Raw genomic sequence first — 15,392 nt, forward strand, 5'->3', positions numbered from 1 at the left:
CCCCCGCCCCGTAACTGGGTGACTGTCCCAGGGAAGCAATTTGGAGGGCGAGGCAGCAGCAACCCACTAGCTCTGGGCTGGGGCTGGTGATCGATCCTATGCGTGTTGCAACAAGCTGGGCATGTACTTTCAGAGTACTGTGCCGGGAGAAGTGCAGGGAGGGACGGCTTCTGGTCCTTATACTTAAAGATACTAAGAAAGGGGCTGGAAAGATGGCTCAGCGGTTAAGAACACTGGTTGTTCTTGCAGAAGACCTGGGTTTGAATCCCAGCACCCACATGGCAGCTAACAACTGTCCGTAACTTCAGTTCCAGGGGATCCGACAGTCTCTTCTTTCCTCCACTGGCATTGCATGACACAGGTGCATTTACCTACACGCAGGCAATACATGCATACGTCCTCCCGTGGAACGTGATTCCCCTTCTGGTGTCTCCCCTGGACAGTACTCTTGTATAGATTGATTAGTTAATGCTTAGCTGCCAATCCTCCTAGACACAGTCAGATATATACATTTTTTTGTTTTTATTATTTTTTTATTGTATTTTTACACAGGGTCTCCCTGTAGCCCCAGCTTGCTTGGAACTCGCTATGTAGACCAGGCTGGCTCCAATCTGACAGAGATCTACCTACCTCTGCCTCCAGAATGCTGGGATAAAGGCCTGAGCCACTAAGCCCCACTCTGATCACGTTTTGAACACTACGTGGGGAAGAGTCGAGTGCCTTGGTTTCCTGAGGGGGTAGGGATCTTGGGACTGGGTGTTAGAGTACTCTTATGCTCTTATTGGAGTTTGTCTCAAGACGTTATGACCGCGCTCCTTTGCCAGCCTGGGGTAGGGGTGTCACCATCCTTCTTTCCCTGGGTCTAAAGATGTCTTTGAACATCACTTGTTTTCCGGGGACTTTGAGTGGGTGGGGCGTGTCCCAGGAGAGTTTAGGACTGCGGTCGCCTGCGAAGGCTTTTTGTCAGCCGAAAGATGCTAACCGTGGTGCCTGAGTACGCAGGCGTTTGTGGGCTCTCTGGTTAGGGTAGGAGCTTGGTGGGTGGGTCTCTCGCTCCAGCCTCCGTGTTGACAAAGGAATGCCAACTGAGTCCCTAGTATGGCGCCTTCCCACCATTTCGTGCAGCCTACAAGAAGCAGTCAACCGGAGCCCTGGAGTCACGTATGCTAGGGAGCATTTGCCTGGTCGCTTGGTGCCACACAGAAAAACTCTCCTTTTTTCAACTTAGACTGTATTAGCCATTCCTTATAGTAATGCCTGTCAGTGGCTCTCTGCCCAATATGGCCAGACGGAAGCTGGCTTGTCTTGCCTATGTGTCTAAATGCCATTCGCCAGCACACTACCCAGAATTCCGGTGTTCATTACCTCTCCATTCTGCGCATGTGTAGTGCCTGCCGGGCACACACGCCTAATGCGCCTCTGCATCTATGATCTCCGCGTCGACTAGACCGTCTACCTCAACCACCACCACCATCACCCCGCCCCCGGCGGGAACTCTATGGTTCCTATGCGTGAAGATAGGCCGCCTATATAAGGCATGCGCAGGCGTTGGAGCACCTCTTTTCCTCGGGTGCGGTGAGTGTGTTTAGTTGCTCGCGGCTTTAGTGTCCGATCTGGGTACTCTTTGCTCGGACTTTGAAACCTATTCTGAATTCGTTATCTGACTTTGACTATTTCGTTACAGCCACCGAAGATTCTATCATGGGTCGCCGCCCCGCCCGGTGGTGAGTGCTTAGTCCATGCCATTTTCGAAGGAAGATAGATAATTGCTTTCTCCTAAAAGACATTCTTCGGGTGGAACCTCCGGTCCCGCGGTCACCCAGACGTTGGAAACTGACCCAAAGTTTTCCTTAATACTTTACTGAGTGATTTGTTTTGTTGGGGTTGTGCGTGGATCGACCCGGGACTGTAGGTGAAGCACTTCTGTAGAGTTAGAAGCAACATCTTTATGCTTCCAACTCTCCGTCCTGTGAAGAAACCATATCACAAGGCATCTAATGCCTCCTTGGTGCCTTTGTGTGCAATCTTTGTCATTTCCGGGCCTTGTGGTCTTATCAGACACCAAGGGCAGTCCAGACAGTAGCAGGCACCATAACCCTGTGTCCTGAAGGGAGCGCCATATCTTCATGTGGCTCTGAGACGGATATGTCACATGCTCTGAAGTCTTGGGAGGTTTGAAGTATTAGATTGTGCTGCCTCTCCCTCCTGTGGGGACGGCGGGATAACAGTGTTTGGGTTTTGCTTTGTGTGTGGCCATCTGTTTTGAATGAGTTGCATTAGAGTCTCTTAACGGAGACCAATTTAATTCCAAGTTGGATTTGTCCTGTTGTGGCGACTTTTCAGAGAGCTTACTGTGTTAAGGCGCCACCCTCATCACATCTGTCTTCCTCCCCCAGTTACCGTTATTGTAAGAACAAGCCGTACCCTAAGTCTCGCTTCTGTCGGGGTGTTCCTGGTAAGTAGGGCAGAGTTCTCAAACTGAACTGCTCGTACTGAGTCAGTCCCTGCTGCCCACATGCTTACTCCATGTTTCTTTCAGATGCCAAGATCCGCATCTTTGATTTGGGAAGGAAGAAGGCCAAAGTTGATGAATTTCCACTTTGTGGCCACATGGTGTCAGATGAGTATGAGCAGCTCTCCTCCGAAGGTGAGACTGCCTTTGTTAATAACAAGAGTTAGAGTTGAAACCTATTCTGTCTTTGCCTGGCTGGCAGTACTGACCCTAGAATGGACATGGACCTTTATACACTGTTTACCCCAGTAACATGTGACACCCCCAGTTGCAGAGGGCTGTTGTGCTTCTGCACTATCCTGTCTTATTCTACTGCCTTTTTACTCAGCCTTGGAGGCAGCTCGTATTTGTGCCAACAAATACATGGTGAAGAGCTGTGGCAAAGATGGCTTTCATATTCGAGTGAGGCTCCACCCTTTCCATGTCATCCGAATCAACAAGATGTTGTCCTGTGCTGGGGCAGACAGGTGAGCTGGAGGCTTTCACCCATTCCCAAAACATTTAGGCTAGAAATGAGTCTCAGATATAAGTAAAACATCACAGAATAAGGCTTAGCAGCCTCTGGTCCCCAAGTAGAGGGAAGACCTAGTGAGCATAAATAAGATTGCTCGTGTGATCATAACCAATTGTCAGCAAGCACATAGTTAGGGCTCTGGGAAAACTACTAGCTCCTCCCACTTTATTTGCCGGTGGGGGGGCGTGGGTGTTGTGCAGCCAATTAAGCCGACCAGGTTCCTTTCCTTGTAGGGGCCAGGTGTGCAATGGCTGCAAACAGCAACCTCCTTGGTAGTGTATGCAGCCTGTTTCATGTATGGGCTGCTCTAAGGGACCTTGGAGACAGTTTTTTGGTGGGTATCCATGTCTCTGATCTCAATGCTGTCCCCAATCTAGGCTTCAGACAGGTATGCGGGGTGCCTTTGGGAAGCCTCAGGGTACAGTGGCCAGGGTTCACATTGGCCAGGTCATCATGTCCATCCGCACCAAGTTACAAAATAAGGAACATGTGATTGAAGCCCTTCGTAGAGCCAAGTTCAAGTTCCCTGGCCGCCAGAAGGTAAATTTTTATTATTAAGCCCCTTTGTGCGTCCTTGCAGTGGTCTTAACTCAGTTTCTTTTTCATCTCTCTCTAGATTCACATCTCAAAGAAGTGGGGCTTCACCAAGTTTAATGCAGATGAATTTGAAGACATGGTAGCTGAGAAGCGCCTCATCCCTGATGGCTGTGGGGTCAAATATATTCCCAATCGTGGTCCCTTGGACAAGTGGCGGGCCCTCCACTCCTGAGGATTCCCTCTGCACCGAGTCCTGTGCCCCACCAAGTCATGTGTTCCCTAATAAACTCTCACATGCAGTCTTCCTGTGTCTTTGTATCTAATTTTTATTATTTTTGAGGCAGGGTCTCAGTATATAACCCCGACTGGCCTAGAACTCCCTAACTCTTGGAGACAAGCTGTCCTCCAAAGACCTACTTCATTCTGCTGGGATTAAAGGTGAAAGGTTTGCACTACCACACCCAGCAAACTAAGATCATAAGGTTATGGGGCCAAGCTGGTCAACTGAGCATAGAAATGATCCAAGATTGGTAGCTTTATTGAAGTATTTTAAACACAACATCCGTGGCACAGCCTCTAGTGGTGGGAGAACTCTGTGGAGGTGGAACTGGCCTAAAGCTAGCCCATAGACGGGTTTTGTACCCCATTATTTGGGGAGAAATAGAATCACTTGGATCCGAAACCTGAGGCAAAGCCAGGTAACGGGGTGGCAGTGCTCTGGGACAGGTGTACCTCCTGCTAGAGCTGCTTGTAGGGTAATGGTGCAAGGGTTTACAATGAATTCACCTTTTTGGTCTTTGAGACAGGGTTTCCCTGTAGCTCCGGCTGGCCTAGAACTCAGAGATCCGCCTGCCTCTGCCTCCCAAGTGCTGGGACTAAAGGCCTATGCCACCATGCCCATCAAATTCACATTTTCTTGAGTGCTTTATTTGGTGTGAAGTTTTGATTTTCCGATTTTTTTTTCTTGCAGCAGGGTCTCACTGTAGCCCTGGCTAGCCTTGCTGGGATTAAAGGCAGGTATTGTCATGCCTAGCTGTGTTATATTAGTCTTAATAGAATGCTGTTTTAAGCTGGGCGTGGTGGCGCACGCCTTTAATCCCAGCACTTGGGAGGCAGAGGCAGGCGGATCTCTGTGAGTTCAAGGCCAGCCTGGTCTACAAAGTGAGTTACAGGACAGCTGGGGCTACAGAGACCCTGTCTCAAAAAGACCAAAAAAAAATTAGAATGCTGTTTTTGGATACCTGGGTTTTCACTGTCAGTTTTCTTTCTGTCTTCTGATGGGTGTGACTTTTCCTGAGTGTAGCTTATGTGCTTCTGTGCCTACTCCTGGCCCTGGAGCCTGCTTTGTCTCTACTTCTGGTGGGGTGGCAAAGGTTCAGCTTCAGGGCTCCTGTGTTACCCCTCGCCCTACTGGGAATCTAACTCAGAGCCTTAGATAGTCTAGGCAAGAGCACTGCCATTGAGCTATACCCCAGCCTTTGTCCTCTTGAATACTAAACAGTACAAACCCCACATAAGAGCAAAAAGCAGCCAGGCATGGTGGCGCAGGCCTTTAATCCCAGCACTTGGGAGGCAGAGGCAGGCGGATCTCTGTGAGTTCAAGGCCAGCCTGGTCTACATAGTTCCAGGACAGCTGGGGCTACAGGGAGACCCTGTCTCAAAAAAACAAAAAGCAAAAGCAAATGGCAAGGTAGTAAGATCCTCAGGACTTGCTTGCTTCAGCTCCAGTGGAGTCCATGAGTCCAAAAGGCAATCTCCTGTTCATGTCCATGGCCAGCAGGCACAGTGAGGTGTCAGGCCACTCAGTCCAGCTGGGAGAGCAGGAGTGACAGCAGCAGTTGGGCGGTCAGGGAGAAGAGCTGGATGCAGTGAGCTGCCTGGCTCAGCTCCACCTCTACAGGATAATGGTCACTGATGCTCAGGGCCTAGGGAGGGATATCAAGATGAAATGTCCAGACCTTGGAACACTGCCCACCCCAATTCTGTCCTTAGCCCTTGTGTTAGCCCAGCTTCTCTACCTCTTCCTCAGTCAGCTGAAAGTTCCTGGGGAAGTTGAAGGTTGCTGCAGCTTGCAGTAGGCTCTGACAGCCCTGTCCATGCACCACAATGCGGTCATAGGTGCAGTTGGTGCTGATCCGCACTGTAGTATCTTCCCCGTCAGGAATCACCCAGTGGAAGCCTGGTTTAATCCGCAGCAGCAGGCTGTTCAGACGCTTTTTGGTCAGTGATGCACAGTCAGCGTTGAAATCTCCAAGCAGGATCACATTCTAAAAATGGAAGACATAGTTAGGCCTGACTATTGGGCTGTCCCATCCACCCCCTCCCTCCTGTGCAAGCTGTCACCCTTACCTCATTCTGCCAGCGCTGGGACACATCCAGAAACACATCGTATAGAGCATTCAGCTCCTTCTCTACATCTTTGGGAGTGGTGTGCAGTGGGACCAGCACCACGCTAGGAAGGACTGCAAAGCAGAGGGAGCTGGGGTTGCCACTATTCCCAGCCCTTCTCCCCCACTGCTTCCTCTAGGAACCAACCCCCAGTAGAGCCAACCACATCCCCTCTCCTGCTCCTGTGAACTAGGTCCCCCTTTCTTCCCCTCTTACTTTTACTAGGCAAAGTGAACTGGGCCACAAATGGTTCACGGGCAAAGAGGTCATCTGTGTCATCATACTGGTACGAATTCAGGACCTGTGTCTTGTCAGATCTGGGAGGACCAAAGTTGGGAAACAGTCTCTATTCACTGAATCTGGCTTGTATGTACCAACAGCAGTGCTGGTGCTAAGGAAGGAAACCTCTTGGTTCCTGCTTGGACCCATTTCACATGGGCACAACTTTTTTTTCTAGAACTTCTAGGATGTTCTTTTTATTATTTTTATTTTATGTGTATGAGTGTATTGCCTGCATGTATGTGAGTGCATCCATGTCGTGCAATGCTGAGGAGATCAGAAGAGGGTTTTGGATTCCCCTGGAACTGGAGTTAAGAATGGTTCGTAACTGCCATGTGGGTGCTGGGAATTGAACCCAGGTCCTCTGCAAGAACAGTCAGTACTCAACTGCTGAGCTGTCTCTCCAGCCCCCTTCTTTTTTAAAAATACTTTTATCAATTCTTTGAGAATTTCATACAATATATTTTGATCATATTCCAACCCCTCCCCCATCTTTTTGTTTCTTTTAGTGCTGGAGATCTAACCCAGGGACCCACACTCACCAAAAAGCATATGAACAGTCTGCTGCTGCGGCCTAGCTCTGTACCCCACCACAGAGCTAGACCTCCAGCTCTTTTGTAGGGTTTTTGTTGTTTCTTTTCTTTTTTTTTTTTTTTTGTTTTTTTTTTTTTTTTTTTTTTGTTTTTTTTGAGAAAGGTTTAGGTCTCAGTATGTAACACTGGCTTGCCTGGAACTTGCTATGTACACCAGGGTGGCCTCTGCCTCCCGAGTGCTGGAATCAAAAGCGTGTGCTACTACACACTACACCCTGCAATTTTGTGGGGTATTTTTGAGATCCATTTTCATAGTCTTAAATTTATAGGCTCAAGCAATTTTCCTACCTTATTTAGTCTCCTGAATAGCTGGGTCTTCATACCTACACGCCTAGCTAGAACTCTTTCTATGAAAATTGAGTTCAACCCATGTGCTCACCGGTAGATGTACACATACTTCTCCTTGTAGGTGTTGCGCCCCAGCAGAGAGCTGTTTAGGGAGCTGTAGTAGTTGGAACTATCAAATCTGCAAGGAAAAGGGGAATTCAGAGTCAGAGGTCCTGAGGCTCTGGATAGAACTCAGACCGACAGAACCTACTTTACCTTTTGAGTTCTCGAAGCAGGAGGGAGACAGTTTTCTGGGAAGAATCCACCACCTCCTGAAGCACCATGATATCACAGCGGGCCAGGATCTGCATGGAATGAAAGATGCCAGCCCTGCTCGGAGCTGTCACCATGGGAGGAGTTGGCATATATAAGAACTGGCACTGAGGTGGCCATAGCCAATGGTGGGACTAGAGGAACCCCAGGAAAATAGAAAGCAGCATCCCACATACCTTGCCCATTTTATAGAGGAAGAAATCAATAGTTAAATGAAGTGATAATTAAAAAATATTCTCCACCTCTGTGCATGCACATTCTAGATGTCCCCTCCTCTCTGGCACATATCCCTGGTCAGGCAGAGCTGGGGGCTTTGGGTCAAGGTCCTTAGGGACACAGATTTCAGCAACAATTAACTTACCTGAACTAAGGTGTCCATCACTTGTTCTGTGGCCACCTTAGCAAGTGTCAGCCTCTGAGCATTGAAGGCACAGATGCGGAAGGCCTCTGCCCCAGCAGCCAGGAGAATGAACAGGAGTGCCAAGAGCCCACGAACAGCCATGTGTGGCATCAGGGATCCTGCAGAGGATTCCAGGCTGTGCACAGGGCACCACTATTGAAACTGGTCTTGGCTAGTTGGTGCTCACTCAGTTGCTGACCCTCAAGATTTCCTGCATTCTTCCTGGGACATGTTTCAATGCCTGCACATGATGTTGAAGGCCTGGTAAGATACAAACCCCATAAAATCTCAACCTTTTTAAAAAATATATTTATTATCTTATGTGTAAGAGTGTATTGCCTGCATGTATGTGAGTGCACCCATGTCATGCAATGCAGCAGAGGTCAGAAGAGGGCATGGGATTCCCCTGGAATTGGAGTTAAGGACGGCTCGTAGCTACCATGTGGGTGCTGGGAATCGAACCTGGGTCCTCTGCAAGAGCAGTCAGTGCTCTTAATGGCTGAGCCATCTCTCCAGCTCCATCCATCTCAACCTTTTAAGGGCAGTCCATCACAGTAGGCACAAGACAATGTTGTGCAACTATTGCCACCTTCCACCTCCAGAGTTTTTTCAGCTTCCCAAATTGTAATTTTGTTCCCATTAAATGTAACTTCTTTGCAAAGACGGAGGCCTGGAGTTCAAGTAGGGTTAGCCTCTACAACAGTCTGTGTGCCTGTCTTTTTAGAGGGTATTTTTGTGTGTATGTGTGTGTTTGTGTGTGTGTATTTGTGTTTATATGTGGGGAGTATGTAGGTGCACATGCGTTATGTGTGTGTGCATGCATGTGGAGGACAGAGGTCAGTCTTAGGTGTCATTCCTCAGTAGTCATCCATCTTGTTTTTTGAGACAGTCTTTTGCTAGCACCCACTAGGCTGGCTGTCCAGCTAGTGAGCCCCAGGGATCTGCCTGCCTCTGCTCTCTACTGCTGGGATTACAACAGCATACCACTCATGCCTGGCCTTTTTTGTGGGTGCTAGGGAGCAAACTCAGGTCATCATGCTTGTGCAGCAAGCATTTTACCAACTAATCCATCCTCCTAGCCCCTCTGTCTGGGTTTCTGAAACATTATCTTGCTCTGTAGCACAGGCTGGTCTCAAATTTGGGATAATCTTCCTGTCTTGGCCTCCTGTGTGCTGTGATTACAGCATGCACTACCATGACTGGCTGATTCATTCTTTTCTGAATGTCTTACTTTTTTTTTGAAACAGAGACTCATGTATCCCAGGCTGGCCTCAAACTTGGCTATGCAGCTGAAGATGACCTTGAACCTAACTATGATCTTCTTGCCGCCACCTCCCAAGCACTGGGACTATAGATGTGCATCACCAAACATTCCCTGCCTCTGCCCTTTGCAATGCTGAGGATTGAATTCAGGGTATTACCTGCTAGAGAAGCTCTACCATTGAGCTGCATCCCCAGCCATGAGACCCTGACTTTTTTTTTTTTTTTTAGACTGGGTCTCTTTGTAGCCCCAGCTGGCCTGGAATTCACTATGTAGACCAGGCTGGTATTGAACTCACAGAGATGTACCTGCCTCTGCTTTGCAGTGCTGGGACTAAAAGGCATGTAACACCACACCCAGCTGAGACCCTGTCTCTTATAAAACAAAACCAAGACTGGCTGTGGTGGCACACTCCTATAATCCCAGCATCTGGGAATTGAAGTCAAGATCACAAGTTTGAGGTCAACCTGAGTTACATAGGGAACTGCAGGCCAGCCTGAGTTACACAGTGATATCCTGTTTCAAAAAAGAAGCACAGGGGGTGGAGTGGACACACACGACTGGAGAGGTGGTTCAGTGGTTAAGAGCACTGGCTGACTGGCTGTTCTTACACTCATACAGAAAAAATAAAAATTATATATATATACATATATATATATATATGTATGTATGTATAAGCATGTCTGGTGCCCATAGAGGCCAGAAGAGGGTGTTGGATCTTCCGGATTGGAGTTACAGGTGGTTGTGAGCTGCCATGTAGGTGATGGGAACTGAACCTGGGTCCTCTCCAAGAGCAGCAAGTGCTTTTACCCACTGAACCATCTTCAGCACCTTTTAATTTTTAAAAAAGATTTAATTTTATTTTTAATTATGTGGGTATATGTGTGTGTAGGTATGTGCATGTCCAAGTTCCTACAGAGACCAGAAGAAGATGTTGAATCTCTCTGGAGCTGGAGTTACAGGTAGCTGTGAGCTGCCCAACATGGGTGCTGAAGACCAAACTTGGGTCCTCTACAAGGGCAGTACACACTCTTAACCACTGAGATCTCTCCAGCCACTGTTTTAATTTTTAAATAATCAGGGGCTGGAGAGATAGCTCAACGGTTAAGAGTAGTGGCTGCACCGGGTGTGCTGGAGCACATGTGTAGTCCCAGCAGTTGGGAGACAGAGGCAGGCAGATCTCTGTGAGATCAAGGCCAGCCCAGTCTACATAGTGAGTTCTAGGGCAGCTGGGGCTACAGGGAGAGCTTGTTTCAAAAAGACCCCCCCCCAAAACCAACAACAACAAAAAGGAGAACACTGGCTGCTCTTGCAGAGGACCTGGGTTTAATTCCCACACGGCATCTAACAACCATCCCTAACTCCAGTTCCAGGGGAATCCCACGCCCTCTTTTGACCTCTGTGAGCTTTGCAGGACACGGATACACTTACACACATGCAATATACACACAAAATAAAAATAATAAAATATTTTAAAAAATTATTATTGTGTGGCTGGGTGTGGTGGCACACGCCTTTAATCCCAGCACTTGGGAGGCAGAGGCAGGTGAATCTCTGTGAGATCAAGGCCAGCCTGGTCTACATAGTGAGTTCCAGGACAGCTGGGGCTACAGGGAGACCCTGTCTTAAAAAGAACAAAACAAAAAAATATTATTGTATGTGGTGGAAGTGTGTGCCACAGTACATATGTGCAGATCAGAGGAAAACTTTGTGAAGTTAGTTTTAGTTTTTTCATTCTACCTTTATATATGTTTTTGGGATTGAACTCAGGTTGCCAGGCTTTTCCAGCAAGCACCTTTTTTTTTTTTTGGTCTTTTTGACAGAGGGTCTCCCTGTAGCCCCAGCTGGCCTGAAACTATGTACACCAGGCTGGCCTTGAACTCAGAGATCCACCTGCCTCTGCCTCCCTAGTGCTGTGCCACCATGCCTGGCCTACAGCAAGCACCTTTACTCTGCTGCCTGCTGAGTCATCTTGGTCCAGAAATTCTCTTCTATTTTTTTTTGAGACAAGACAGGGTCTCACCTTGTAGCACTGGCTGGCCTGAAACTAGCTATGTAGTCCAGGATAGCCCTCAAACTCACAGAGATCCACCTACCTCTGTGTCTTGAGTGCTGGGAACAAAGGTACACCTACCCTATTTAAATTTTTAATTTGTGTGTGTGTGTGTGTGTGTGTGTGTGTGTGTGTGTGGTGTGTGTATGTGCATGTGATTGAAGGTGCTCTCAGGAGCCAGAGGTGTCAGATCCCTCTGGTGCTGGAATTACAGGCAGTTGTAAGCCACCTGACATGGGTGCTGGGACCGAACTCAGGATCTCTGCAAGAGCAGTAAATGCTCTTAACCACTGAGCTATCTCTACAGCCCCTCTTCTTAGGAATGACTAATATTCCATTATATGCTCAGAAATACTTTATCAGTTGCTCCATCAAAAGACATTTGGGTACATCTACCACTTAGCTATTTTGACTTTTTTGTGTGCAGTACTGGGGACTGAAGATGGTGCTTTGTACATGCTAAGAGAGTGTTCTACCACTGAGCTACAGTCCTAGCCCATAGTTGTTTGTTGCTGTTGTTTTGTCTTTCTTGGCCTGGAACTCTTTGGACTGGATCTCACAGAGATCCACCTGTCTCTGCCTCCCAAGTGCTGGGATTAAAGGCGTGCACCACCAAGCCCAGGTCTGTTTTTTGTTTTGTTTTGTTTTGTTTTTTGAGGCTGGTCTTGAATTCAATTTGTAGCTGAGGATTACCTTGAACTTCTGATTCTCCTGTCTCTCATGGTGCACCACCATGTTTGGTTTATTTGGTGTTGGAGATGGAACCCAGGGCCTCTTAACTTGGCCATGTAGGGAAGGCTATGCTATGTAACTTTCATAAATTGGCAAGCACTCTACCAAATGAGTCATAGCTCCAGATGAGCCATTTTGAATAATGCTGTTATACAAGCATCTCAGTTTTCTGCTTTTGATGGTTTGGGCTATGTACTCAGAAGCAGACCTTCTGAATTATATAATAGTTCTATAATTTTTTTAAGGAACACCAAACTGTTTTCCATAGCTGTTGTGCCATTTTACACTTCAGCTAACAGTGCACAACAGTTCAACCTCATTCTTTTAAACTGATGCATAACATTTTCCATCTAGACTCTGATTAAGGCAGATGCAGAGAGACCTAGATTCAAGAAGGTCGAGTTTGTCTCCTCCATATTAGCAACTAATGTATGAACCTTTCATGCATCTCTCTTTTTTGTAAATTTTATTTATTATTTTTATATTATGTGTATGAGTGTATTGCCTGCATGTATGTGAGTGCACCCGTGTCATGCAATGCCGCAGAGGTCAGAAGAGGGCTTCGGATTCCCCTGGAACTGGAGTTAAGGTCAGTTCATAGCTGCCATATGGGTACTGGGAATCAAACCTGGGTCCTCTGCAAGAGCAGTCAGTGCTCTTAACCTTTGAGCCATCTCTCCAGCCCCGCATCTCTCTTTTTAATAAAAATTTATTTACTTATTTTTTTGTGTGGTGTGTGTGTGTGTGTGTGTGTGTGTGTGTGTGTGTGTGTATGCCCATGTGGAGGTCAGAGGACCACTTTGGGGAGTATGTTCTTTCTTTCCACCATGTGAGTTCCAGGGATTGAATTTAAACTGACACACTTGACAACAAGTGCCTTTACCGCCGAGCCATTTCACTAGCTCATCTCTCTCTTTCTACTTGTGAATTGTGACATTTATGTACTTTTCTTTTTCTTTCTTTCTTTCTTTTTTTTTTGCAGGGTTTTACTTTGTAACCAAGGCTGGCCAGGAACTCACTATGTAGCCCCAGGTTGGCCTCAACTTTCCCGGATGAACCTGCTTCAGCCTCCTAATGCTGGAATTATATGTGTAAGCCACTATGCCTGACTTCATACATTTTTAAAAAATATTTTATTTATCATTAATTTTTATTTCATGTGTATGAGTGTATTGCCTGCATTCAGGTAGGTGCACCCGTGTCATACAATGCACGAGGAGGTCAGAAAAGGGCGTCAGATCCCCATGGAACCGGAGTCATGGTTGATCATTAGCTGCCATGTGGGTGCTGGGAACCAAACCCGGATCCTCTGCAAGAGCAGCCAGTGCTCCTAACCACTGAGCCATTTTTCCAGCCCCCAAAGAGATTTTAAGTTGAATTGCTTGCTCTTTCTTTTTGTCTTTTTGAAGGAGGGTCTCCCCCTGCAGCCCCAGCTCGCCTGAAATTCACTATTTAGACCAGGCTGCTTGATCTCACAGAGCGCCACCTGCCTCTGCCTCCTTAGTGCTTGGATTAAAGGCATGTACCCCTTGTCTGGCAGGAGACATTTTTTTTTAATATTCTATTTTTTATTTATATTTTATGTGTATATTGCCTGCATGTATGTAGGTGCACCCATGTCCTGCAGTGTCCATGGAGGTCAGAAGAGAGTGTTGGATCCTCTGGAACTGGAGTTACAGACAGTTGTTAGCTGCCATGTGGGTGCTGGGATTCAAATCCAGGTCTTCTGCAAGAACATGCAGTGCTCTTAACCGCTGAGCCAACTCTATAGCCCTGGCAAGAAACATTTTTAAAATAAAGTCCCAGCAGTGAAAATGATCCTAGATATGGCCACATCACTCCGACAGCAGTGTGTATGAGGTCTCTGCCCATGATGTACCTTTGACAATCCTTTTCTTGTATATCTTGTTATGGAGCCCCTCTGTGAACATCTGGCTTGGGTTTATCTGTCTCAGGCTCACCTCTGCCTTGCCCTATCTTTTTGGCTCAGCCCTGTACTGTGCTCTCTGTTCATGTCACATTGTGAGGCGAGGCCCTCTGTTTCCATCTGTATGTTTTTTCTTGGTCACCCTGTCAGTTTCTCCTCTCCTTCTTTCTTTCTTACTCCCTCTTCCTTGTTTCCCCCCTCTGAATGTTTCTGTCACAGGGTCTTCCTCCTAGCCAGCCCTGATACTTGTTTTTCCCAGCCACCTGTTCTGTCACTCATGCTAATTTTGGTCTCCTTGCCCTGGTGCCTATTCTGGGATATATGTGAGCATTTGTCCAGCTCTGGGCTGGCCTGGCCACGTTTGGGGACTGGGACCAGAGCTGCCCCTAAGACTCTGGGTAAGAAGAACCAGAAAGAGCAAGTATTGTGGTCACAGCTCACCGCCCATCCGTTTGCACACCAGTCTTGGTCCTGGCCCTGAAGGTCCTCTTCCCTCTGAACCTCCTTCCCAGGCAGAGAGCAATCTCCCCCTTTTCCCTGCATCCGCAGGATTTTCATACCTGGGTAGACTTGCTTTTCTCCATACCTGCTTCAGCCTTTAACCGATTGGGACACTCCACAGAATCGCAGCGCCGGCTGGGGTAGGGACGGGACCAGGAAAAAGAGGAAGCCCACTTCCAGACCCACCCTCCTGGGGCGGCTAAGTACTCAAACTTCCCGGCCCAGCCCCAGGGCCTGGCTCCACCCTGAAGCCAGGGAGGCGGTGCCGGCCTGGGAACTGGCCACGCACCGCCCACCCCCACCAGGCGCACCCTTCCTGCCTGTGTTGGGCGCTCCTTGGGGGAGTTGGCTGCATCTCTACGGGTGTGGCTGGCCTTGCCCCCAGAGAGCAGCAGCTGTCCCTCAGTGAGCAGTTACCTGGACCTAGGGAGCTTTGCCCGCCAGTTCCCATGTCGTCTGCCCATACCAAGGAACCAGGCAGCGACATTAGGACACCAGGCACTCCTAAGGACAAGAGATCTCTCACCGGGTACCCAGGCTCTGGGCTCCAGTGTGGCTCTGCACTCCTAAATTGGGTATGCGGATGTGAGTGCTCGGGAAGCCCAAAGCAAATGTAAGTCTGGGTCCTCGACCAGATCCTCTCAGGTCCCTACTGGATTCTGCTGTAGAGTGGCAGCCCAGAAATTGAAGTTGTTATTTTTGGTGCCATACGACTACTTGGCAAGAACTCTATGATAGAGATACACCCTTCTTCCTCAGCTCAATGGAAAAAAATACCACAATCAATAAAATTATGATTAAAACATTTTTTTTTGTCTTTTTTTTGGCTCCCTGTAGCCCTAGCTGGCTGGCCTGGATTCGCTATGGAGACCAGACTGGCCTCGGACTCACAGAGATCTGCCTGCCTCTGCCTCCCGAGTGCTGGGCCCACAGGCATGCACCACCATGCCCGGCTCATGCTGGGCGTAGTGGCACATGCCTTTGGGCCCAGCACTCGGGAGGCACAGTCAGGCGGATCTCTGTGAGTCCGAGGCCAGCCTGGTCCTACATAGCGAGTTCCAGGCCAGCTGGGGTTACAGGGAGACCCTGTCTCAA

General features: G+C 48.1%; 2 protein-coding genes and 1 non-coding gene across 7 annotated transcripts; 2 read left to right on the forward strand and 1 right to left on the reverse strand.

Annotated features, from left to right (window-relative positions):
• Positions 1-1,521: 1,521 nt before the first annotated feature.
• On the forward strand, positions 1,522-3,865 carry Rpl10 (ribosomal protein L10). Its single transcript, XM_017797271.2, has 7 exons — positions 1,522-1,575; positions 1,685-1,724; positions 2,397-2,455; positions 2,540-2,647; positions 2,841-2,979; positions 3,404-3,566; positions 3,643-3,865. The coding sequence occupies exons 2-7, from the start codon at positions 1,702-1,704 to the stop codon at positions 3,793-3,795; spliced, it is 645 nt and encodes a 214-aa protein (XP_017652760.1). The 5' UTR covers positions 1,522-1,575; positions 1,685-1,701; the 3' UTR covers positions 3,796-3,865.
• On the forward strand, positions 3,221-3,355 carry LOC115069691. Its single transcript, XR_003848933.1, has one exon. It is a non-coding gene; the product is annotated as a small nucleolar RNA SNORA70 (small nucleolar RNA).
• A 218-nt stretch (positions 3,866-4,083) lies between the features above and the next one.
• Positions 4,084-14,532, reverse strand: Dnase1l1 (deoxyribonuclease 1 like 1). 5 transcript variants are annotated; one of them, XM_008829586.3, is made up of 8 exons: positions 14,383-14,532; positions 7,785-8,084; positions 7,367-7,455; positions 7,203-7,289; positions 6,168-6,268; positions 5,913-6,025; positions 5,582-5,830; positions 4,084-5,488 (listed from the first exon to the last, which is right to left on the reverse strand). In XM_008829586.3, the coding sequence occupies exons 2-8, from the start codon at positions 7,932-7,934 to the stop codon at positions 5,366-5,368; spliced, it is 912 nt and encodes a 303-aa protein (XP_008827808.1). In that variant the 5' UTR covers positions 7,935-8,084; positions 14,383-14,532; the 3' UTR covers positions 4,084-5,365. The 5 variants fall into 5 exon arrangements, with proteins under 5 accessions (XP_008827808.1, XP_017652762.1, XP_017652761.1 ...); XM_017797273.2 differs by having other exon boundaries at positions 7,785-8,064; positions 14,357-14,512; XM_017797272.2 differs by having other exon boundaries at positions 14,357-14,512.
• Between the last annotated feature and the right edge of the window lie 860 nt (positions 14,533-15,392).

This window comes from Nannospalax galili, unplaced genomic scaffold (genome assembly GCF_000622305.1).
Source record: "Nannospalax galili isolate Female #2095 unplaced genomic scaffold, S.galili_v1.0 scaffold513, whole genome shotgun sequence".
NCBI lineage: Eukaryota > Metazoa > Chordata > Mammalia > Rodentia > Spalacidae > Nannospalax > Nannospalax galili.

Bases quoted from the DNA above. Each gene is read 5' to 3' on its own strand.
- Rpl10 (XM_017797271.2), top strand. From the start codon at position 1,702: ATGGGTCGCCGCCCCGCCCGGTG. The intron at 2,456-2,539 runs GTAAGTAGGGCA...TGTTTCTTTCAG, and splicing joins CTTCTGTCGGGGTGTTCCTG to ATGCCAAGATCCGCATCTTT. The intron at 2,980-3,403 runs GTGAGCTGGAGG...TCCCCAATCTAG, and splicing joins TCCTGTGCTGGGGCAGACAG to GCTTCAGACAGGTATGCGGG.
- Dnase1l1 (XM_008829586.3), bottom strand. From the start codon at position 7,934: ATGCCACACATGGCTGTTCGTGGGCTCTTGGCACTCCTGTTCATTCTC. The intron at 7,290-7,366 runs GTAAAGTAGGTT...TTTTCCTTGCAG, and splicing joins CTGCTTCGAGAACTCAAAAG to ATTTGATAGTTCCAACTACT. The intron at 5,831-5,912 runs GTAAGGGTGACA...TTCCATTTTTAG, and splicing joins CCCAGCGCTGGCAGAATGAG to AATGTGATCCTGCTTGGAGA.